The sequence below is a fragment of the Syngnathus floridae genome, chromosome 9, assembly GCF_059516105.1.
Source record: "Syngnathus floridae isolate MCC-2025c chromosome 9, RoL_Sflo_1.0, whole genome shotgun sequence".
NCBI classification, from domain to species: Eukaryota; Metazoa; Chordata; class Actinopteri; order Syngnathiformes; family Syngnathidae; genus Syngnathus; species Syngnathus floridae.
In genome coordinates this window covers 7,318,354-7,344,389 of record NC_142421.1, presented here as the reverse complement: position 1 = coordinate 7,344,389, position 26,036 = coordinate 7,318,354, and the positions used below count along the sequence as shown (strand labels likewise).

Sequence of the window (26,036 nt, the reverse complement as noted above, 5' to 3'; positions counted from 1 at the left end):
GCTTCACAAAATTAACATATTAACTTTCAGCAAGCCTTTACTATGCCAAATTCTAAACTATTATGTAAATGTCTCTCTCTGATTTTTGTAAATAGTCTCTGCAGGTGCTCGGTATAGCTTTTAACTTAAATTTAAAAGTGATCCACAAAAGCAATAGGATAAATTCCAATTGAACAGCTGCGACAAAACTACACGAGTAAAAATAATTATCATAAAAATAATAATAAAGAATTATGCAACCATCGTCACTTACCATAGTTGTTGTAGGTGTCATCATTTGTTCCTTGCCCATATTCATAATATTCGGAGATGCTAAATGACAAAGACATTGTATGTCACTATATGGTGTATTGGACAATAACATTATTATCCTTTTAAAATCTCTGCTAGCTTAAAAGAACAAAATAAAACACATAGAGACGCCTTGTGTGTAATTATTGAACTGTGTGTAAATGTTACCTCTTCGAATGATTGCTGTAGTTTTCGTCATAGGCATCATAGCTGTCATCATCATATTCTCCGCCATATCCATCATCGTAACCCTGCGAGGAAAGACGGTGTGAGCAAAACACTTGAGTCGTCTACTCATTTATTTGCACTCCAAGTGAAATCAATCCATCCTTGGTACTGCATGCAGTGTCCGTAATGCGTGAGGAAAAAGAAAAAAATTGCCCGCCCTGTTAAAATACATATGTATTTTTCCTATTCACATTAAGCAATGTTGCCTTGGAACCAAGTGGAACTATATTTTTAAAGCTATTTTTAAAAACACTATCAGGAGTGACAATGTACTCTTGTGTCCTCTAATTGACGAGACATGGTATTTTTTTGGTAATTGTACCCTCATTTGTAAAAAACAAAGGAAAGAACACGGGCCCTTTTACCCAGACAGGTAGGAATAAATCAAATGTTAACACAAAGGTGGAGGGTTCTTATTGGGCATAATTAGGACAGCAAGAAGCTAAGGGCCCGTAGCCATGTGCTTCATTATTAGTTGACAACCCGCATTTCCCCCGACAGTGACGGATCTTCACGCCGGGTTGCTTTTGAATGTGCCACTGCAAAGCAGGACGGGAAGGAAAATGAGATTTGCACCATTTTTTTGTCTCAGTGAATAGCTGTCGCTCTTCACGCTTTCCACCTTTGCAAATGCACCTTTTGTTCTGGCATATTCTTATTATTTATTCATACGGCCTGCTCAAATCATAACCTTATTAGCACCTCAAAACCGTGATAAGCTGAGTCAATTTTCCACCTGACTTTCTCACTTTCGTTGTTTGTTGCTCAGGTGAAACAGGTTTAAAGGGCAAAAAAGTCATACAAAATGTAAACACATTATATAGTTATATAATAACTAATATAAGAATAGTGTGTCACTTGTGTTTTTATGAACAAAAAAGGGATGGACTTAGAATTCTAAACAGAGTTGCAGAGGAGCAGGTTGTCCTCAGAAGTGTCCGGAGAAAGAAAGTGCTCTCCTAGAAAAACACAAATCTGAAGCATCTTCCAGAGAAAAGCTAAACTGGGAGGATTTTTCTCCTCGTTTCAAAGGGGTTTCTTTTGCAGCTTGCACAGACGATGGAGTTTTTTTTTTCCTCCTCAAAGCCTCCCAAAGCTCTGTGTTTAATCACATTAGCGTTTTTCAGCCCTGCTATGGTTCCAGGGATCAGGTTTTGCAGAGGCAAGCAATGCATTTCAAATTTGACCACCAATTTCTGTACCCACCACATTATAGGTGTATAATGTAAGTATAATTAGCTCAACAAAGACACAAGTGTCCTTGAAAGCACCAATTTTTACCCGAAAGTACTTGATTTCAACGTATCATAGAATACACGTCTGCTTTAAATTTTATTATTGTACATATTTGCTTTATATCCTTTAAAAATGTATTTGGAACTATTTAATGAAATTCTTTCTTGTTTAACTCTCAATTTAACTATAATTTACCGCACTTTCTTTATCATGTATACATTAAATTTTGTGTTTATCCTATTAAAAATAACACTCTTCAACCAGTTTTTGATATTTTTGGGGGATTGGAGATGCAAGTAAACTGTGGAATTTATGCGTTGATAATAATAATGAATTCCCACTTAAAAAAATACTGGAATATCATTCAAGGCCATCTTCAGAAGATGTTATTGGGTCTTTCTTTCTTTTGCTATTCTGCTTCACTCAATAAAAGTAACACATATTTAAAGTAAGTAGCCCAATTATATCCCATACTGTTGTAGCATACTGTGATAAAATAAAATACATCTTAACAGCTGAAACATCAGCCGATTGCTGAAAAAGCAGATATGTTATCTCTAAAAGAGTCCTTTGACTGGATAAGAGATCTGCATTTGAAGCACTTTCATATCATAGCAAGAATGACATTTTGCTGCTTAGTGCAGATGAATGAATGAGTGATGTATAAAAGTAGAAAATGCCAACTCACATCAAACTGTTTGATCTTAAATAGCAACAGTACAGTGGTTGCCCATCAATATTTCTGAGTGTGCCCAGGGCTATTTTTAAGCATGCATAGAGTATACAAAAGGGAAGGATGCAGGAACAATGTAATAATGCCTTCTTGACAACATGAGTATGTGTACAATAAATAGCTCTTAAATAAAAACCTCTTTCGTGACTGTGTAAAGAATAAGCTGCAAATGTTTGCCATCGTGTCAGTGCAGTTGATTCTGGCATATAGCCCGTATATACGTAACAACCCCCCTGCTCTCACTTCACTCATTGCATTAATGCCCTTCAATCCTGTTTGCGTTCTTTTAAGAGCTAGAATGATGCTCTCTGTCATTTAACTACATGGCGGCGCGACAGGGTTCATTAATCCCAAATAGTCTCTTGAGAGGTTTTGTGTGGCGACCAAGCTACAAGTGCAAAACAATTCTCACATGATCTGTTATTCACAAAAGGGCTGTGACTGTAATTACATACATTCATATGGACATTATGTTTTGGTTATGAATATGAAATATTATTTCTGTCCACTAATTTGGCTCTTGACTGATCCGTTTGTATAATGGAAATCAAACACACACAAGTGCATACAAAAAAAACACTGTACAATACTTTTAATCAAAGGCTGATGATTTGTTTTTTTTCTAATCAAGTCTTTTTGTCTGCATAAACAACTGAAACATATCCGCAATCACCTGCTCAATAAGTGAAATCATTATAGGAACTAGAGTATGTATAAGGAAACAACAAGCGGACTTGAAAACAATTAATAAATGGTGACCTTTGTTACTGATTTCTAGCCAGTTGCAGCAAACAGCCTTTCACACTTACACTTTTGAACAATTTAGAGGAGGAAGCCAGAGCACCTGTAGAAAACCGCCAATAATTCAACCATTGAAAACTAAATAGTAATCAAAACAATGGAAATTTAGTAATAGACATAGATACTTGTGACAAAAAAATTTTTTTTTCCAATGCTCTTATAGTGTCTAAAATGCCAGTTAAAGCTAATGAATTAATTCATTCACACGACCTGTCCAACTTGTCCAATTAAACATTTCTGAAGCTCCTTTGCTAAACTTATGGAAATATTTTGTATATTCATAAATGCTACCTTTGTAGGTTTTATCTGGCAAATGCAGTGGTGCCAGAAATGTTATAGCAATGTGAGATTTGTGGTAGAAAGCTATAGGGAAAGAATATTGAATTCATAAATTATGAAGAGGAACAGAAACATGATAACTACCAGCTTCCTTGTACTTTCTGTTGAAGTTTTAGATCAATAGCAGCCTCAATAGGTGCCATTATGGACATGGTATCACTTTTAGGAGACAGTGTGACACTTTGACAGTATCCATCAGTCATCGGCCTCTGGAGAAATTGACACAATATCCACCAAGGGTGTATCTTTGCAGAGCCAAACCTGCCCCTGCTGAGCAATTCTTGTTTTATCAGCTCGCTCAAAGAACAATGTTGGCTTTGGCGTAGAGAGAGGCATTACGCCGACCCTAAACTCAGTTATTGGGGTGAAAAATGCACAAGATCTTCAAAAACACGATCTTGCAGCCCCTGGAATACGCTTGACTTAAACTGTGTAAGGTATCAGAAACAAATCTTGCCAAAGTACGATATGAGAAAAGAAAATGTTCAGGACAAACTCATCTTCTTCCTGTAATCCCAGAGTCTCTGTGCTCCCCACCTTCTTTCCAACTTCCAATTACAAAGAGAAGAAACGTTGCGCTTTTTCACTTTGCAGAAATGCGCAGGCTTCACATCAGAACTCAATTTGGTTTGGTAATGAGACTGTGCTTGTGCATCTCCCCGTGCAGACAGCCCAATCTTCACATGCCAGCACTCAGGGGGACTCTGCTTAGCAGGGAGCCTCGGATGGGCTCGGCTGGTGAAACGCTTGTCTTTTTATGTTTGGTTAGAACTTGGAGATCACCTTGAGATCTAAAAACGACCTTGACAAAATCTCCAAATCTAAAGACATTTTTGAATTAAAGTGATTTTGATATGAATCTCTAGCGTGAGCACGTCAGTTAAGTATTCGAAAGACGTTCAAATTATGAGCTGGTGGCACATTCAACTAAGGTACACTGAAATGATAATTTACCAAAGACGTTCAAACGACTGCTGTACGGTTGAACAACGTGGACTAGTCAAAAATATTCACTCCACATTGACAATTAACACCCTTCCCTTTTACAACAATAAGGGATTTTTTCCAATTTGGATCCAAATGCATCTTTGCAGGTCCCCTGCCTCTTCCAAGTTACCGAAGCAATTCAATGGAAGTAATCATATAAGTCCTATAAAAAGTATCGTTTTAATAATAAAAAAAAGTTGCTGGAATTAATTGCTTGCTTGCTCCAATTTTTCCAAATCATAGAATCCCTTCATGCCCCAATTTTCCCTACCTCTACATGTAACATGAGACTCATCACATTCAAAGTGGATTAAAGCAAGTAATTACAGTATTTACTATCAGCTCTACTTTTTACTTTGAGCAAAAGGGATTGGACTCACATAGTCGTCGTATGAGTCATGTGTGCCGGCTAACAGTGGAGGTCGGTACCCTCCGATTGCTGTTACTGCCGCTCCCCTGGCTCTCGGAGTTTGAGCTTCCCTCGTTAAAACAGATGCAGCGGGCTTGCTGTGTGTCGCGGCAGCCGTCCCCCGAGGTGTTACTGTGCTCCTTCCTGTGTTCCTGCGGGCCCTGCACAAAGCAAGCAAGCAGAAGAGCTTGGCGGTGATTTGCCTTGGGAATCTACCCTGCAAATTCCGTGAGCAGTCTGCAAATTGCTGTGAAATCGCTTTTATTGCTGCTTGTGTCCAGGCAGCCCCAGTCGGCGGTCGTTTCACAGCAAAGTATGCCTGAATGAAACCTGAAATGAGCATAACCTCAACTGGCTTTGAGGGCTTGTAAAACTCGCAGGCTGAAAAGTGTCACTTTGGAGAGTACTACTGCCACATAATCGACCTAAAAAGCATTTATTTAGGTTTTTGTTCAACATGCTATGGACAAACAGATGCTTATATTGTGATTATATTTGGACCGACAAACATAGAGAGACAGATGCTTCAAAAATGCAATTTTTCATACACAGTACAGTGTTTACTGGTGAGTTCAAGTCACTGCCAGGATTGTAGTTTGGGTTGAACATTGCAAAGCAGTCTATAGTCCTGTAACTTACATTTGAATGTGATGTAGGTCGGCTGGGAGAGCTTTTTTATTTTAACTCTAGTGTATCCTCCTCTAGGTAACAGCCTATTGTGAGCCAGAAATACAGCATCTCAAAGGGGTATTAGTGGTGCATATTTTTCATGGAGATTTACACTAATTGCTTATCAGTGTGCCATAAGCAGGAAATCTGAGTCAGGAAGTGCTGCTTATGGTGCTGACTTTTTTTGTTGTTGTTGTTGTGAGCATTCCTTGATACTACCGGGAAAAACGTCTACGGGGCTGCCAAAATTTCAAGACCATACCGGTTTGCACCGACCACCATCTGTTATACCCTGGACAATTTGCTCTAATGAATAAATAAATAATAAATGGTGCCAAGAGGCAAGAATTCTGTACAAGAAACCACATGCAAGGCTGAGCTAATTAAATGCTTTGTTTGATTTATATTTCATGCACCTATTAGGGCTAGTCGTTGTTTATTGTCCTCTTAAAATATGTTCTCTAATGAGACCATAGATGTGTTTTGTTGCAAATGAGCACTCCGTTGTACACCAATCATATATTAACTGCAGGTTAATGGCGTGAAGCACACCTTGAGGAGGCTTGCAGCAATTTTAGCAGGACTCGGATGATGCTTACAGTCGACTTTGAGGACGAAACCTTCACATTTGAAACCCTTATCGTTTAGTATCTAGTGTCTTTGAGGGATTTCTCAGAATACTAATCACACTAAAAATATTTATTGTATTTAAGTGAAATATGGCTATAATTATAGCCATCTTATATACAGCAGCTAAATGAGTTTGTATTAAAAAGATCACATATATAGGTGTGCAGGGGGACCAGATTGTGCAGATGCAAAATACAGTGGTGCCTTAAGAAGCAACTGACTGGACTTGCTGTTTTTTTTAGGTTTTTGTATTGATTGTTCAGCAAAACATGAGTTACAAATGCGTTTCAGTTCAGTAGTCTCCCGTCAATAGACGGTAGCAGTAAGCTTTACAGCCATCAATTTGCATTGGTTTCCTTGCAGTGAAAGGAAAATACCAGAGATGGGAATTTCAAGCCTGGAAAATACCCTCCAGAAAAAAAAAAGTATAAAATGAAAGAAACTCATTTTTAGAGACACTGGTATGTGTGCAAATGGTTTCCCATGTATTTGTATAAATCTCAGAGTTATATTATTCTGCTATGAGTTACCTGGTGGATACTGTGGTGGTTGTTCTAATGCTCCTTCCTTGTGCATTCCTGCCTCTGTTGGACTCATCAGAACCGTTTAATAGTGAAAGCTCTCGTAGTTGCTCCTGTCTGATCTCGTCATTGTAGTCCTGTGGAAGCAAGAAAAACAGCATGCCTCATATATTAAATCTAAACACGCAATTGTGCTCGGACTCCCACAGACACTCTGAACAGAAGCAGCTGTCATCAAATAAGAAAATGTATAATAGCATCTCTTCTACATTTTTCATCCACCTTCTTCCTATCTATCCTGGAAAAACAACATCTAATTGAAGGTTTCACCATTTGTTGGGTTGTAAACGGCGATTTAGTCCAACCCATGACCAAACATGATATTATTATACAGAGAAGCAGCAGGGTATCATTGCTGTCAAAACAGACACTTTGATTTCAAAAGAAATGCCAAGCCAAGTCAACATGATTGCACAACCCCGTCTTAAATGTGTTTTTAACAACAAAGAAGTGGCAGCAACAGCTTATCATTTTGTGATTGTTTTTGCACTTATCCTTTTGATTGACAAAATAAAAAGAGGATAAAGAACGGAGCTGTGAATAAACAGTTAAAATATGTCTATTAGAGCAAAGTTAAGTTTCTATCCACATTACCCCTTATTGCCAAAGTCAATAAAATATATTTTCTAATTAAAATATATTCTTGGTTTGGATTAAAGCAAAATGACTTGACTTTATTCTTTAGTGGTGCATATTTAGTGGTGCGTTAGATTACGTAGGTATCTGTGTATATTTTTAATTTGCAGCATGGGTAGTGTTATAATGAATGCAAAAAAAAAAATAATAAAACCAATACATATCTTTCCTTGGACAGTTTTATTTGCATTCAGTAATTCACATAATTTGCTGCAGGCTATATATAAATTTGCTACTGTGAAATGAAAGTAAATGGCACTAAGCAAAATTAAATTAAAGTATTCCTTCATCCAACATCATTGCCTTTTAAACTATTTTAGATTCTGTACAGCTATTCTGTGTTGTCACTGACACATTTATTTTAATTCATAGACTGAAATACCACCCAATATTTCATGGGATAACATCAATATGAGATGGCAACTCACACATGAAAAATGTGCTGCCTTTTCTCTTCATATCCTGCTTTTGTTCAGTTCTTAGGATCACATTTATGAGTCCACCAACGCTGCACTTAGTCATCAGGATAGCACAGAAGATATCTCTGCTCTACAATAATTTATTTCAACCCAAAACAGATTATGAAGAAAAATAAGGAATATGATTTAAATGATTTTCTTTTAAATATTCATATTCAGACAAAGAAGAGAACATACTTATGGAGCATTTTAAAAATATGACAGCAGTTCAATCAGAACAAATGATCAACAACGGTGCAAATTTACATGCCAAGGAAAAGACACGAGTGCTAGATGTTTCAGTCCAGCAACCAAAGATTTGGGCATTTTTTACACTCCAAATCTAAACATGAACATCACGCATAAACAAACAAACAAATCCTCGCGCCAGACATCCAAAACATTTGACACGCCGCACGCTTGCTCATGAATTAATATGGCCGGCAGCATTCTGTTGGTTTGAACTCAGACTGGCAGGTCTTTTAATTGGAAAGCTGGCAGTTTATTCAAAGCGCTATAAATGTGCCAGACCTCGTGAATGTTGACTGTTGACAGAGGCGTTAGCGTGAGTACACAGAGATAAACCGCGTCGAGGTGCTTTGGGTCGGACTGTTTGCTCACTGAGATTAATTTTGACCATGCGTGATGCACTTCGCCCATCTCAGAGCTAAAGTCGGATGTTGAAGGGGTAAACGGCAGGCAATGCCAGTCACGTTCACTCAAGACAATATGGGGCTTTTTGTAAATTGTTTAACCTATCCGCTCCTTTGTGTGTTCTTTCATTTCGCTTTCCAAACAGCAATCTTTCCCCTCCCATCATATAAGACTGTACAAATGACAGAAGCTCCTCCTCGGCCATGGTAATTCTTGGTAATCATATCACTACAGTCCTAAAAAATGTGACCTTTGTTTTGCTCTCCACAAAAACAGAAGAGTGACTAAACTCCTGCCGGCTCCATCTACAAGCTATCACCGCTTTAACCACTGCAATTACTCTTCTTGATCTTATTATCACATGGACACCGGTTAAGACTCTTAAACGTACTGCTCGGTGAACATAAATCTTCACAGAGCATAGCAGACATTGTTCATGAAGCTTATCAGCCAAAGGAGCTTTGCAAAAATCCTCACAATACCTGCCATCCTGCATAACTTCCTACTGAAAAATGCACTCTGAAGCACTTTATGACTGTTTATCTAGACGCACGCAACTGCAGCAGTATTGCCATGTCACGTGCTAAGTTGTTCAATATAGGAGCTCACTTTTCACATAAGCAGGTTGATTTGAATATATTGTAGGTTCTTATGCTTTGTCCTATTGCTCACTTTGCTGCTGCTCTTGGGGGTGCCGAATGGATTGCTCTCGGTCTTCCTGACGATATCAGTGCAAACATTTGTGTATTATTGCTATATTAGTTTTTCATACAACGACTTTATCCTGGAACCGGGGTCCTGAAATGGCCATTGTTAATTTAGGGCAGAGGTCACCAACTCTCATCCTGATTGAAAGATCTGAAACATGCCTTTAATATAGACAGTGCGGGTTGAGGAAGGGCAAACTGTGCCAAACAAATCCTGCGAGTGACTCGCTGTGGCAACCCCTGAAGGGACAAGTCGAAAGTCGCAACAACAACACAGCAAGCTTGTGTTTTATTGTCATTCTAATGTAACATTAAACTCGAGAGTTTGGTTTTAGGTCCATTCTGCATAATAGCCACATTTAATATATTTGATATCTAACTGCTTAATTCACATGCGGCATAATTATCTTCCTGGCACAGTTGCAGATATACTTGTAAGAAGAGTCAACAGCGTGAAGTCCATAAACTTGTGCCGCTTTGATTAATATTTACTGCTTAGACAAAGCACGATTCCACATCATGCACAATAGTTGGCTAAATTCTCCTGGCTGTTCCACACTGCATTTAAATTACTGAACAGAATGTTTTTATATCTCAATAAGACAAAATAATATTGTGTGTCATGTAGTGTTTAGATGAAAACACATCAGACCCTTATCTGCAAACACATTTGAATTCTGCACTCTTTCTTTATGAGGGGAAGCCCGACTGAAAAAGTCAAATCCAATGACATTGCTGAAGAAGTTCTACAAGAGATTAAGTTATGCTTTGAAACAATGATGTAAAACGGTTCACTTACTGGAACAAGGAATTTTTTAATCTCCTCCAAAGCGTGGCTCATGCGGGAATAGGCTTCACCCGGTGGAGCAAAGACTTCAATTAAAACATGAAGATCGTGACTCAGATGTGCGTATTTGGCCTCGCCACTGTTCCTTAATTCTTCTTCCTGTGAGGAAAAAAAAAGCAATTAACCTGTGGCTACAGTATATGTTAAGTCCTATACGTGTTTGCATATAAATGGCCATTAATTACATACGTCTCGGCGATGTTGCGGGAACAAAACTTTAATTACTAAAATGGTTTTAACAAATACAAATTAAAAGTAAAATTATAATAATGACGGAAAATATAAACCGCTTCATATTAAAACAGTCCAGGTTTACAGACACTCACAAAGAAGAATGTAGCAATTTGTTTTTTCTGCAAAAAAAGGACTTTTTACATCACACAGAGATGGTTAGTTGTTTGCATTTCTCATATAACATACAACACAAGAAAATCAAAAGAAAAAAATGGACTCCAGTGTGAAGTAGCAAGTTGATAAGACAACCACCGCAAACATCTGCCCTTCCTTTCAAACAAAAAAGTACACTCCGAGTGTGAAAAGCAGATCATGTTGAATTGGCATCTTTGATTGAATTAAATGAGACCCTTCCAGTCCCAGTAAAGCAATCAATTAAAGTACAAAAGTGTCACACATTGCAGAACAAGGCTAATGAAAAACCTGAGTGAGGTTAAAAAACAAGCTCAGAAGAAATGAGTCGAGCATTACGCTGAATGGCCTTGCTGCTTCGATGTGACACCCCTGGCATTATTCATTTAAAGTCACTTTTATCCTTGATAATTATATGTCTTATTGATTATGTCAGTGCTATAAGTAACTCAGAATGATCTCCCAAAGCCTTTCCAAATTACTTCACTGTATGTACTAATAGTCTTGATGCTGATTTAAAATTTTTGGTCACTCACGGGTTTGTCAGAGTAATATGAGGATGCATAGCAAGAAATGACTGGTTTCTACTTTTCTGCAGCTTTGCATTTTTTTGCTGTGCTCAGCTCCCAAGTGAATCAAATTATCCTCCTTACGTAAAAAGACCATTTTTCTCCATCGTTGTTTGTTAGCTTTTTCAATGTGGCTTGGTTTTTGCAATTTCTTCCTGTTTGAGAGGCCAAATATTGCTACTATAGTCTGCTGGCGAAAGATAATTTTTATGTTTGGTTGAATCTTTCAGTTTAGGCAGCTTATTTAATGCGAAGAAAATGTTCCATTCTCTGCAAAAACATTGTCACTGCTGTCAACAAGACCAGAATGAAAACAAAATTCAGTCATTTTACAAGGTCTGCCTAAATTTAAAAACTGTCTGCCTAACTAGAGCAGTACAGAACTTGTTCTGTCATGTGGAAAGTCTTGAGTTCAAGAGGTGAAACGTGGTCTCCCTTGAGTGCCGTGTTAATCCGGTTGATCCCCAAGCACAAGGTGCAATATTGACACACCCTCCACGCTGAGTTATCACCCCATTGCCGAGCTGATGGACCCAAGTGGGTCGCAGCTGAATGAGAAAAGCACATTACACTGACTTTGCCTTCATGGCAGCCTTTCAGACAAAACCTTTATGTGTCAGCTTCTCCCAAAAAGATGTCAGTGCATAGACAAAATCAATATAACACAAGTTCGCACACGGGCACACGTTGAAGACACATGCACACACTGATTCTGCGAGTCTTTGGTAACAGAACCACGGTACCGGTGTATTATCTTTTCCTTTGCTACAGAAAGTACCCGGAAATCAAAATCCCTGGCGAGACTCTTCAATTACTTAACATGTTACCTGTTAATTAACTCAGGAGGGTATCTCAGGCAAACTGCAACCTAAGGTTATGGCTGTGGAAAATCTCCTCAGGAACTGAAGATTTAATAATCTGATTTCAATCATTCCCAACATGGCCCTTACGTCCTTTTTTTGTCTTTGACTCATTCAAAAAACATGTCCTTGACAAATTTATACACCCCTCTACCAAGGCCACTATGATATAACGGATTTTTTTGTTTCAAAGTTTTAGAAAGAACTTTGAACATGATATTATTTAAAAAAACAAAAAACGGTTTAATAGGGTTCAAACAAGTCTGTGTATATGAAGATTTGGGCTTAAAAACACCATTGTGGTGTTTTTTTAAATATTCACTCTTTCAAACAGTTGTTGAACAATTATGAATCCAATGTATCCCCCGCTGTGATGCAATTACATCCCAACTACTGTATTTTTCTGACCATGTAAGTATTAAATGCATTTGTAAACAAAAGATAATAAGCAGAACTGAAGCCGGAACAGAGACCACAGCATCGCATTAAACCTATTCATGAAAATTTAAAATAAAATGGAAAAAACATGATAAGACCAGTCCACTTAGTCATAGAGAGAAATATGAGCGCGCATTCAATTAAAAGCATGCAGTTGAGAAAACAAATAATACACGCATGTTAAGAGGCATATTTGCTTGACCAGAAAACATGAATCGCGTTACACCTTTAACATCATCACTCAAGCAATTCTCTTGCATTATATTGCACGTTTCAAATTTTACAGTGCAGGTGGCATATTGATTGGGACTGAATTTATTGCACCCGCTGTTCATTGTTACTAAAACATGGAAAATTATTAAACCTCCACTGCTTCAAGATTATTTGAAAGAATGATTGCCAAGGAAAAAATTCTTGCTCCACCAGTGGTAATGAGACCTCCGTTTCACCAAAGGCAGCACATTTTATGTTGTCAGAAAGCAATGTCTTCAGCATTAAGAGAAAGAAAACTCCATAGGATGATATTGAAAACTGCTATGATGGCAGACTGACTGCATGCACGCCCGGCTAAGTTGAGCTCTAGGGGACGACATGTCAGCAGGATAAATGACTGGAGCAGAGTGCTTCATTATGTTGCACTCACACATGACAATTACACAATATGCTTTTAAATTATACATGTACTCCCCGACATGTTTTGTCAACTGGAAGCTATTCATCCCTCCGAGTGCTTCGATATAGTTATTTTCAAGTTGTTGTGAATATTTACATTTATTTGACATGCCAAATAACCCATACAGCATATTTCAACATAAATCAATTTATTTTACCTTTGCTTTATCCCTCATGGACCCTTTTCCGAGGATGGACATCTTGACTCCTGTTTCTTCTTGTAGCCTTTTCATGGAATTTCCCCGAGGCCCCAGTAGCTTTCCGACAAAATTAAACTACAACACAAGTGAGAGGAAAAGTAGGGAGTCACATGTAGAAAATTTAAAATTGTGACATGAACCAGTGATTTACACATGGGGACCATTGTGATCTTGAAAGAAGCAAAATGAAATGTGATCCATGTGGGAAAAAAAAAAGCTTAACCGCAAAAGGTGTTTACCGGCCATTAGTCATTTTTTATCAATATAATCTCAGATTCCTTTCATCATCCGTCATGTGGGAAAATATCGTGTAATGTAGCCTGTAATAAATCAATGTAATTGCACTTTTTCTGTAGCGCTTTAAAGGTGAATGGTTGCCCTCATCCATGGTTCAGTATAACATCATGCACCTATCTTTGTCATGAACTCTGCCCTCGTTGGTCATGTATCTTATTGGATTGAGGATCATCTATATCGTGCAGTGGGAGGAAAAATATGGAGAAACATAGGATGAAACCAATAACATCCCCAAGACTGTTCTAGAGGTCAGTGTTGAGATAAAGTCAGAAATAATGAGTTTCCTCCCTGTGGAAATTAAGCAATAGTATCCAGATGACAAACGATCAGATTCAAGCCTCGGGCTCTGACTATCATTTTTTTTTTTGCACTCTATTCCAGCCTATGTGCTCACATGGACAATAATGTCTTGATTGTTGGCGATGATAAGCATTTTTTTTACATCTGAGAGCTGAAATGCTCCCCTGTGGTCACCTCTAGACAAATTCTTTCTTGTTTGTTGGGAGGCAGTGGATGGCGGGGTGGAGGCGGATAAAACACAAAAACTTAAAATGGAATTACGTACAATTGTGGAAACTAAGTAAGAGCCAGCAGTGGGCACCATGTTGAATTTACTGCATTTGTTAGATGTGAAGTGCTGTTTTGGGTGTCGGAATATCAACGTGATTGAGGACGGAACAGAATAGGGAGTATGTTGGTTTGTTTGATAGCAAAGACAACCAAAAAAAAAAAAAAAAGAGCAGTTTTCTTGAAATCTAGTGGAGTGGTGGCACATTTGGGGATTTTTTTTCTTTGTGTCAAATTTGAACCTTTCCCCTTATCTAGAATACAAATAGTCTTACTAAAAGAACAATCCAAACAAATACATGTCTTTTTTTAACCTAATGATAACCTCGTTAGGTGTTGTTTTACAAAGTACAATTGTTCTTTTTTGTGCCTCATGAATCACGCCTCACAATAACTGGATATGTGATGTGACAACTGAAAAATAATATATCAAATTATGTTGATTGTTGTTTTTTCACTGACAGTGAGGTAGATAGCTATCATTTGCTTTATTCCCCGAATAATTTATAGTAAAGTGGATATTTAAAGTTGAAAATCAACGCAAACAATTTAAGAAAAATATGCCTGTGGCCAAAAAATGGTGGATAGCTCACATGACATGCAAATGGCCAAAGATGGGAAAAGGGGGGTGGGGTATGAAAGGTGATTAAAAACCCTAGAACCAAAATGTAAATGAAGAAAAAGAATACAATGTATGGAATGAACTTGTAGAACAACCACGGTATGGTTTTTCCTGATACTATTTGTAGTCTACATGATTACACCACTGCATTTGACCTTCAAATGTCTGCTCTTACTGTGAAGAGACCACCTCTAGAACTGAACAGGTGGTCATCAACCCACTACCACTTCACAAGCCTAACCCAAATGATATTAACCTTCTCACAAAACAAGCGTCTCCCGCTGGGTCCGAGCAGCTAATAACTCCTGTGCCAGCTGTGTGGCTGCTGCGACTCAACTCTGACAACTGCACACTCAGCCCGTTGCATCAACATGTTTGCGCCAAAGGACGTGCAGATGAAACCGTTCTTAAGAAAATAAAAGCATCCCCGCTGTCCTCGCTTGTCCTCTGATCTGCGTAATTAAGGCACCTTTTGGACAGCTCTCTTCACAGGGGCCGCTTTGACAGGACTATGCCTCAGCTGGCAGGGAGCTGGACAGCAGATGGCCTTGGCAGCCATGGTGGGAACATACTTGCTGGGCACTAGAAAGAGAGTAGCCTGTTTTCATTAAGTTAATGTCTGGAGCCATTCTGCAGCTCCATGGCGAGCAATTTATGCTTGAAGGGGGGGCAGGTACCGCTGTTAAATGAGCTTTGAAATGATCCAATGTGCCCCCTGCTGTCCCAACCCTGATAGTTATGTAGATATTAGAGGGAAGGATGCAAGAGATGTTACAATGGTCCACATAGACAGAGAGGAACTACACCTGCATGTGTTGTAACCCAATATTAAAAGGGCTGTATTAAAGTGATAAAATGATGCATGATTATTGTTACTGTTGTACAACCGTGCTAATGAGACAAAAAGGTGGAATTTGAATCTCCTTGACAGTGTCAATCAAAACTCAGCATTGTTAGATTTTAAAGGAACATTTTCCAATGCTGTGCCAGCATGAAGAGCATATCACTACGCTGTAATATATATGACAAATGCTCATGTTTAATTCACACCATGCATGGTGTTACACTTATCAAAGCAAAACACCTTTCCATAATGAAATGTTTCTTTGGGATGGACAGAAATGGAATGTCACTATAAACGAAGCAGAGCACTATCTAAAGGTCACAATGACTGGATGGATGTACTGAAAATGGTGCTATTCACAAGGACATAGCAAAAATTCATATATTAGGGTTTGCACATATACTGGCAGAAAGTGTCATGCTATATATACAAACCAGCTTGTTAAGCAGTTGAATTTTGCTCAAAATGTCCTTACAATGATCTACTCTGAAAGTGACAGCAAATCGAATCTATCATATTTTTACAGGTGGACAAAATATATCCATCCATATGATTGATCAGGTTCCACTGTATTCTGAATTATAAATCCATAATTCCATCATTCATCCGTTTTATATAACTATAAAATAATTGAATCTTCTATCCTTATATTTTCCTTTTAATCAGCAAAAATACTCTGTGTCAACAAATGCTTGGATCAATAATCCAAAATGCATCCTAATTAATCATTTCCTCCCCTGTTGTCTGTTTATGGACATTACGGAGGCTCACACAGACCATGCATGACAACATTTTTGAAGTAAATGTATTTTTAAGCACCAAATAACTTGAGAAGATGAATTCAGCCCAGTATGCCAACATTCTTAGCAGACCTTGTCCACCACACACATTTGGACAGCACGAGAGGCACGAGCAGAACTATCAACAATGGCTTGGCTTCATTCAGGCGTCTCAGGATGCAACAATGAAGCATCCACATGCAGACTGGTGTAGTGCATTAGAAATGGAGGGATTACGCAATCTTTTTCTGAAGGCCGACATTAATCTTCCATGCACCGATTCAGCATATCAGAAAGTATGTGAAGACTTTTCCCAAGTAATAATGTAATTAATTTACATTTAATTACGTTCAGGCAGGAGGGCTGTTGTAAGCAAGAATGGGCAGCACTGCAGCACGTCCATAACCTGACAGAAGAGATTTATGATGTCTTGTAAATTTCTCTACTGCTCTGCCACCAAGGCAGGATGTTATGGAATACCCGAGGAAACAGCACCAAAGACAAAAGTGAGCTGAGAGTGTGAAATGGAAAGAAGCCAATTAGTCGGACGGCTCAATGAGAAGCAAGCCAAAAATATATACACATAGCTCGAGAAATGACTTTGAGGCCATTTTGGATTGTGAGTACATCTGGTCAAGGCTGTTGGTTTTGATTTGTTCCACAAACTTAGATCCAAAACTTCTTTTATCCATATCCAGCCTAAGGGGGCTGTGCAATGAATTATGCAAGCTTTCTGATTGGGGTCCTCATGTTGTTTCCTCGTGCCTTTTGTAATTTTATTGATTCAGTATAAAGTCCATAGCTCTTGCTATTTGCAGGCTCTGCTGTGCTTTCATTAACTATCTGATCAAGAACTTATTTACCTACTGGAGCTACCAGACATCAGTGGGTGAATGTAATTGAGCACCATAGCAAGGAGCGCATGCAGCTCTTAATTCTTCAATAATGTGTAGTCTTCACTTGGAAATTTAAAGAGCTACCGTTAAAAAAAACTTTGCACTGGAGTTGTTTTTTTAATCTCTCTTTCTCTCTTTACCTGTATCACACCACCATTCCTGTAAATCCACTGTCAAATTGAACCAAAAAGGAAGTAAGTTTTCTGTCATTTAATGATTTAAAATCAATAAAATGAACGGAGATTTACTGAACATACGGTAGATTAATGACTTTCTCGAGCCTGATTGTGAAAGTTCATTAATGTATGGATTCTGTAAAGGCGCCCACTGGGCTGAAACATTTGGCCCTGTTTGTTAGGCCAAAAATAAAATGTAAAGTGAAAAAGAGGCATGAGACGTGTGTTGGTTTGGCCAACAATTTCTATATGCCAGGGATCCAGGATGCCATGGTAACAAGTCTAACGACAGACATGGTACTCTGCCGAATACCAGCTACTACCGTGTACCCTGATTTCTAGACTGTTATTTTAAGGGCTTGTTAATTACTGAAAAAATGACAGACATACGGTGTTTGCATCTTACCTTTGGGTACTGTTGCACTGGGATGAGAACTCTTTCCGACAGCTTTATGTTTTTATTGCTGATAATATCAAGGTATTTCTTCATGATACCATCTTTTTGCAGTTCATCACCTTCGTGCTTTTCAATTTCTGCAGCGAAGAAAACAAAGGAGATTATTAGTTATGCTGTGCGTCAGTCAATGCTGTCTAGTCTGGTGTCAGGGTGACTGAAAAAAGTCAGGGTGACGACTAAAAGAAGTCTCACTCTGGGAATACTTTGGGAGAAATGTAACTATGCACGTTCTGGTACGACTTTTCCATGTTGCTTGATGTCATTGGAGAGCAGTTGCTTGAGGTGGTGCAGGTTACATCTATGAGTGCTCACAATGAGATCATATTTGCACATTATTGATTTCGATCAAAGTGCACTTTGTCTCTGTATTATTTCCATGAGTGGAAATTCTTCTATAAATTGGCCCCAACAGTCATCTGATGTGTCCAATCTTAACAGTACACTGCATCAGCATGGCAAAAATGATCCAAAACACTCTTCAGTCATGACTTTCTGGAGATAGTCTTTAAATGCATTTGAGCCACAATTGTGAAATGACTCTGAAGAGCTGCAAAATCAAGATGCTTGTGGGGGATCCAGAAACAAGATGAAAAGCAAGTAGTGCAGGAATTTTGCCAAGTGTTCCTTTGTATCCTTGTCTCACAATGATTTGCTGTATTCTTACAGAAATGGAAGTAAAGAGATTACGGACCCTCTCCAATTTAAACTGTATACGGGTTTCATGTGTACAAGTATTATCAAATTCATCAGTACTTTTAAAGGCACTGAAGTGAAAGGGTGTTACATATGATAATGAAAAACGCCGAGGTCAACACTGTAACTAATCACCACCTTCAAGACAGGTGTCTGAGAACAGAAGATATTTTAAGCAAGCTTCCTGTGGATAGAAATCTCTTTAATCTGTCAATCTGCCTGTGATAACAACCACAATCGAGGGTTTGTTGAGCTGATGATTGTCATGGATTGTTTTGGTACTTTTATTGAAATGACTATGATTTTGTATTTGTAAATTGATTTATTTATCATTTGCAAATGGCCAGTCATTTGTGTGCAGCAATGATGTTTTCAAAAGACTAAGAGGAGTTTTGTTTTCCAGAAAGGTGCATCTCTTGTGGTCTGCAGCCTGCCACAAGAAGATTGTGTTTGTGTGCAAGAAAAGTAAATCGGCTTACACTGAACAAATGTGGCAAAACATTCGCACGAGAATCATCTTTTTTCCACTCCAAAAAAAAATGTGGAGATCAGGGGAGCAAGAAAGTGAACTGAAGGTCATTGCTTTCAGTTCTCTCAGGATAAAAAAAAAATCTCATTGGGGGAAACGAATCATTTCAACTCTGAGTTACTATTCTGGTGCTCTTGATCCGCTCTGATGCAATGGCCAAAACTCCTTTAGCAGTGCAGCTCAGATGAGAAGAATTTTGAAAAAAAGAAGGGTTTAAATGGTCAACTATGGGATAAATGTAACTATAAATGTATGTAACTGTGTAATTCAGAAGTCACACAGTGTGTGCGCAGTCAGCCCGCTCTGGTTTTAGTTCCCATGCAAGACCCAACTTTATTTTCCAGACACCAAAACAAAGGGAAATAGAAATTTTGAACTAGCAAAAAAAAAAAAGAAACTTAATGCACTTAATGCAATTGGAAGAACGAGAAGATAAATTTTTCTAAAGACCTTTTATTTTTTTATTTTTCACTCTTTGAGAGCTACATTGTGCTTTACTCAAATTTGACTATTTTTACAGCAATCTAGAACATTTGATACATTTATCTATTATCTTTTGATTGAGATGTTTGCATCATTGGTATTTGTTGTATTAAATGCCTCGAGCGTTGGCTTTTGCTAACACTGGGAAAAAAAAATCCTTCAACGAAAGTTTCCAAAAAATTACAGTGCCTAACATGAGTGCATTATGCATCATTTGAGGTCAGCCATGCATAACTAAAAGTGTTTACAAAGTCAGGTTGAATTAAAACACAATACACCAGCTGAATGTGTTGGTGTAGCCATTAAATTAACTCTGAAAAGGGTCTGAAAACAAAACAACCCCAGCTACAATTATTGACTCTTTGAATCCTATTATGAAGTCTCACCAATGTGGCAAAAGCTAAATAAATCAAATTACTTCAATAACTGATTGCTTTTTTATATCAAAGACAAAACAGGCTGTAAGCATGCTATGATTTACTGCCGTAATCTGTTGGTCGAACAGACTGAAAAGAGGAATTAGCTTTGTCATTTTCTGCTTTTGACAAACGAAATAAAAGCGGGGCGGCCTGGGTGCTCCACAATAAGCTTGAGTGTTTATTCTCTTGCTGTTTTTGACTGAGCCGCGCTTTTTGAAATCTGTTTGGTCTATTATGAAGTAATGATGTACAAATTAAAATTTAATGCCATTTTAGAATTATCTACTGCAGTGAAAAAGTGATTTTAAAAGGAGAGCAAAAACCAATTACCACACACACACAAATGAGATGTGAAAAAGCAAGCCAACTATGGAAATCTAATCACGATGGTGTTCTTTTGTTATTTATATTGGTGGTAGTGAAAGTTGTAAAAAAAAAATCCCCCAAATGACTGTTTTTTGTTATTTTATTTCTAACAAACCATTTGTCACATGTGTGGCTTTTATAGTTCACAAAAGCCCAATTGACAATTTTAAGGAATACAAAATAGTAATTAATTAGCAGCTGCAACCCGAGGGGCACATTTCTCCCTCCTTGTCATAATGCAAACATTTGTCAAGAAGACAGGATCAGCATAACAGTTTGCCAATTTATTTTAATGAGTAAATGCAAAGCAAACAAGCCCTGTTCGGTGCTTATGGAATATACGTATAATGTATGATTTGCTAATTAATGCAGCAAGAGTTTGCCAATTCCTGAGGTGAACACATCTAATCTTGGTATACTGCCCTGCTGTTTTTTAGGTTTGATTTTTACGCATTATCCATAAGACTAGGCCAGGTGTGTGTGTGGTGGGGGGGGGGGGGATGCCAGTTGAACAGAGCTGTCTTCCGCTCTCCTGCTCATGAGCGAGCGACAGACGGCCTGCCGATGCAGGTGATTAATGTGTTGTCTGCTATTTAATGGCGCACTATGTGACAAAAGCTTTCAACCCGCTGTGAGTCTTAGACACGACTGGCCATGTGATTCAGAAGTTCTGATAAGTTAGTGGGTTCACTTTTGACAGTCATGTGAAAGGTTATCAGGGTCAGATCTGATCCAATTTATCATTTTCAGTTGCAATACCATTTGTTGCGTTGTTTTTATTGCATGCCGGCATGTCAAAATGTGGTCAAAGAATGCTAATGCGAAAGTGTTTACCAAACCAGTAACTGAATCTGTCAAAAAGATTTACAACAAAAACATTTACAGATTTACAACATCTCTCATGTTACCAAATAAATAACAATAGTTGATTAATAAACCGTAGTAATTGGGAAACAAATGGTTTGTAATATTTTATAATGTAAAATAAAATTTCATCCAATGAATCGATATAATAATCAATTCTAAAACTATTTATGAGTGACAGCCCTATTTTATCTGTCATGGCATCGCAAGAGTAACTCCACTCACATTTGGTGTGACCGCAGTATTAGGTGCATTTAAATATTAGCCTTCTTTTTGTCGTTGACATTGACGCTGCATTTAATGAGCCATTCAAAGCCTCTGAAGAGGTACAGCTATGACCATCTCCATTCTCTGGTTGATTCACTCATTAGAGTTGCCTGGAATGCTCCAGACCTTGAAAGTGAACGATAATGGAGCTAAACATTCATTGTGAGTCGCGTTTGATAACCTTGTCAGATTAATGTTGAAAATGTAATGCACAGTTTCACTTTCCCCGGGATATAACTTGTGTGTCCTTTTGATGGATCACATGACAAGGTTATTTTTATCTGTCACTCGAATGGAGACTGACTTCTAATTTAATAAGAACAGGAAAAAAAAATGTGAATAAGAGAGGGACATTACAACATGAGTATATTATTAGAATTCAGGGCAAAGCTCTGTATTGTAGTTCAACATTGGGCATTTTGAGCATCACAGCATATACACTAGAACAATATGAAGTTCCGCCGCAACACCCTTGACAAAGATGCTAGCTGACATTCTGATGCTAGTTTTTTTTTTATAACAAAAACACAAAATGTTACCAACTTGTCATGCATTAATTAAATCACTGGAATAATTAAGCATTAAAAAGTTTTCGTGAGTACTTGTGTAGTAGTTTTTTATCCAATTATGTCATTTTTGCAGTTTGTTCATTTTAGGGCTGCAACTAACGAATATTTCATTGCCTGTCAATTTGTTGGTTTGCTCCGTGACATGTCAGAAAAATAAATTCAGTTTTAGCATGTCCATCAGTCTGGAATTATAACAAACTGTAATTTATTCCCTCTACTCTGTGGTGTAAAAAATTGGCAGCACACATAGAAGACTACAATTTGCAATTTTCTAAATGCAAATACAGAGTGTTGCTGTCACTGATCTGAAATGCCAAAAGGACAAATCACATCACATTTAAACAGAAAGAACTGTGCCCTGATAACCTAAACAGTTTTATGATGCCATTCCTCTCATACACACAACATTATAAATATATTTTCAGATACGTAACCTTATTTTTAAATAATCATTGTGCCTTCAAGCAATTATTTGGACATGTCGCAAGTGAGACTATTGACAATGTCAACTAGACCCATAGGAAAAATAACTGCCAAAGCATGCATACATCATGAGGCACAAGGGTATTGGAAGAAAGTGAGCACTTAATACAAATTGAAAAGACAAACGGTTAAGTTGGCTATCGGGCAAAATAATGTTTTTCCTGACATTGTTATTCACCCTATGCAAGAAGGTTATGTTATCACGGGTGTAGGTTCAAGTAGATATTTTGGTAGGACTCATCACCATTATGTCTTTTGTGACATAGATCATGAGTAAAATATCCTGTATCTTTACACAATGGCTGATCTTATGATGATAAACAGTGATGATGTCTGTTGATATTTGAGTCCACCTGGCAGACTGCAGGCCAGATGATCCTATTTGTGATCGTATCTGTATGCCAGTGAGAGGGGGGTACAGTACAGTGGGGTGTTTCATCAACACATTCCCAAACACACACGATGCTTCCACTCTGCATCCCAGTGGAGGATACCCACGGTTACCTAGATACAGATTGTATGCAAGTTACATTAAGCTCCTTCTTTATCTTTGAGTTGAGCATTTATTGTGTGAATTTGACTTGACGCATGAATGCACAACACGTTGCAAAGATATGCATTAGTGGAATACCACCACAGGTGCAACAGTTAATCGATTAATCGACAACTAATACATCAAATTCACCATTATTTTCGATAATCAATGAATCATTTAGGTATCTGTATTTAATTTGAAATTGTCCAAATGCTCAGAATGTTAGCCTCTCAACAGCAAATATTATCCAATTTGTGCAGTTCTCTATGAAAGCTGACTGATTATTTTTGTGTTGAATCATAATGAAGAAGTATACGCTTGACTTTGGAAAATGATCAACATTTCTGACATGTAACAGACTAAACCAGTAACCAAATCATAGTTAATAATAAATAATAAAAAGTCAATATGAAATACTAAAGGAATAAAATTCAAACAGTTTTTATTTGAAGCATCGATTATTTGACAAAATTGACATATTAATGAATTATTGAAATAGTTGTTATTGCAGCCCTAAATTCCATGTCCTTTGTTATGTTAAAATGCATTAATTTCCTGACATTTCCTCTTTCCTCTACATTAAGGGTCATCAAGGTGATCCCCGTGGATTTATGGATCCCAGGAAGCCCCCAAAAACCACGTGAGTAGCCCACAGACTGGTTGAATACATAGCTCACTAAGAATGCTATAGCGGTAAACACTTGAAAATGTAGACATTAACTTTATTGCTATAAAGCCAGAAATCCATTAACATGATGAGTTGTCTTCACTGATCACCTACTAAAATTCAGCATGTGTTTTTCAGTGTGTATCAAACTGGAAGCTCTTCACATCAATCAGTATCCAATATTGTTTTTTAAAAAAGTTTAGTGACCCCTGCTCTATAGCTAAAACGTCCTTGCAATAATTTCAATAGATGACCATTTAATATGAGCATTTATTCACTAAATTACCACAATGGTCAAATCTTTATATGTGCCACTTTAAAAGGCTTACAAATGTAAGAACCGATCAGGTATAGACAATGGAAATAAGGAACCGGTTGATTTTATTTCCTGTGCATTTCTTTGCACTAATAAGGATGCTATAAAGATGACACATTGCCGGAGTACAATGAATGAATCCCTAATGGCTCGTCTGCACGTTTAATGCAGGGTAAATCACTGCAAAGCACCTGTCTCTGTGTTTACATTAGGAAGTGGAAACGAGTCCTTTGTGGAAAACAGTTTTACTCAGCATGCAAAACAAGACCTTGTTAGAAAGTTGGCCTCAAATTTTGGTCTTCACAACAGACAAGAGGCACTTTATAATATATGTGTACACTGTTCAAATTAACAGGAGTGAAGTGGTAGTTTGCTTTCTTACTTCTAATGCATGTTTGGTGAACATTAAACATATTTGTAAGTTTGCTGAAATGACAACATTGCACTTATGTCACATCAACTACACTTTTCAAACTTATTTCATAATTTGCATTGCATGGCTAGAAGCTCTCTGAGTTCACAATAGATCATAAACTTTTCTTAATAGGGTGAAACAAAAAAAAAATGCATGTATAAGGAAACATTTAGTACGTACTGTATCGTATAGAGTGATTTACCTTCTGCAAGCAGGCGCAGAGCATGCCCAAACTGAGGTTCCAAAGTGTTTTTCTCAGCCACTAGTTCAGGTACGTAATTATTCTGATGCATTCTATCAGTGCAGATTTGCACACAGCAGGTCGCACGATCTCGCTCCTCGTTGCTGGTGTTGGCAGCTGCAGACTCAAACACGAGCAGATTCCTCCCTTTAAAAAAAAGGAAAAAAAAAACTCAAATTATTTTGTCCTCCAAGGTGGCCGGGATGCTTGCCTGCAGGTTGTGATTCATAGAAGTGAGCCCATCTCTTCCACTCCCCGCTCTTGGCTCTCCTCTCCAGCGCCACACCACACGCTTATGCTCACTGGGTGCACACTGGACGCTGCTCCCCGCCCCTCCTATACACTATTGGAGATGTGCTGGGACTGGGGGGTGCCGCAGAACAAACACACCGCTCCTCCTCCTCCTCTTCTCCTCCTCCTCCTCTTCTCCTCCTCCTCCTCTTCTCCTCCTCCTCCTCCTCCTCCTCCTCCTCCTCCCACTTGTTTTAACAAAAGCTGCAAAACTTGCACAATGTTTAAAACAAAGGGGCTGCCCCGCATTGAGCTTGCACAAAGAAAACTTAGATAAAGAGAAAAATTGATCATTTAATTAGTTTTCATTGTTTTCCAATTTAATCAAGCGGTTTAGGATTACTGTTGTGAACATAATTAAACCTTCAAGGTTAAGCATTAATGTAAATTATATAAATTGATATTGCTAATAAAGGGGGAGGGGGGTCAAGTAATTTACCTCATTTTCTTAAGCATTGAAATTTGTTTACAAGTGGTGCTTTTCCACCTGGAAGTACTTAACGTCATTGGAAAACTGTTTTACTCATTTCTGTTGTAAAGATTTTACGAAAACACCCAAAACAGCAGTTAGTATCTACAGTAACTACACTCTATGAAAATATTTTATTTCTATTTTCTTTATACACCATAGTCTGTTTAAAATCATAACAAAAACATTATTACTTTTTTAGTGTGTTTTTTTAATTCATCTAAATGGGACCAATTAGTTCAATACAAGAAGGACATTTGGTTACAAATTTGGAATGAATGAAACTCCCAAGATAAGATGTAAATTTGTGTGCCCCTCACTGGGTATAATATTCTTTGGTGGATTTTTGTCGACCTCACGTGTCCAAAAGCAGTACTGCATATTTTGATAGTTTGATGTCTGACCTTCATTATTTCTGTACAGCCTGTTTTTATTAGTGCATATGTAGTCTCCTATAGTACCTAAACTTAATTTGTTGCA

General features: G+C 37.9%; 1 protein-coding gene across 4 annotated transcripts in view; it reads right to left on the bottom strand.

The window, feature by feature from the left end:
• khdrbs2 (KH domain containing, RNA binding, signal transduction associated 2) overlaps window positions 1-25,171 on the bottom strand; it is a 28,678-nt gene extending 3,507 nt beyond the window's left edge. The window contains exons 1-9 of one of the 4 annotated variants that reach the window (XM_088384848.1): window positions 25,004-25,171; window positions 24,758-24,943; window positions 17,899-18,026; window positions 13,270-13,386; window positions 10,159-10,305; window positions 6,854-6,981; window positions 4,996-5,185; window positions 460-542; window positions 254-312 (exon numbers count right to left, since the gene is read on the bottom strand). In XM_088384848.1, coding sequence (XP_088240974.1) covers window positions 254-312; window positions 460-542; window positions 4,996-5,185; window positions 6,854-6,981; window positions 10,159-10,305; window positions 13,270-13,386; window positions 17,899-18,026; window positions 24,758-24,943; window positions 25,004-25,025 — 1,060 coding nt within the window. In that variant the 5' untranslated portion in view covers window positions 25,026-25,171. The remainder of the gene's footprint in view (window positions 1-253; window positions 313-459; window positions 543-4,995; window positions 5,186-6,853; window positions 6,982-10,158; window positions 10,306-13,269; window positions 13,387-17,898; window positions 18,027-24,757; window positions 24,944-25,003) is intronic. The other 3 variants (XM_088384847.1, XM_088384850.1, XM_088384849.1) reach the window with 3 other exon arrangements.
• Between the last annotated feature and the right edge of the window lie 865 nt (window positions 25,172-26,036).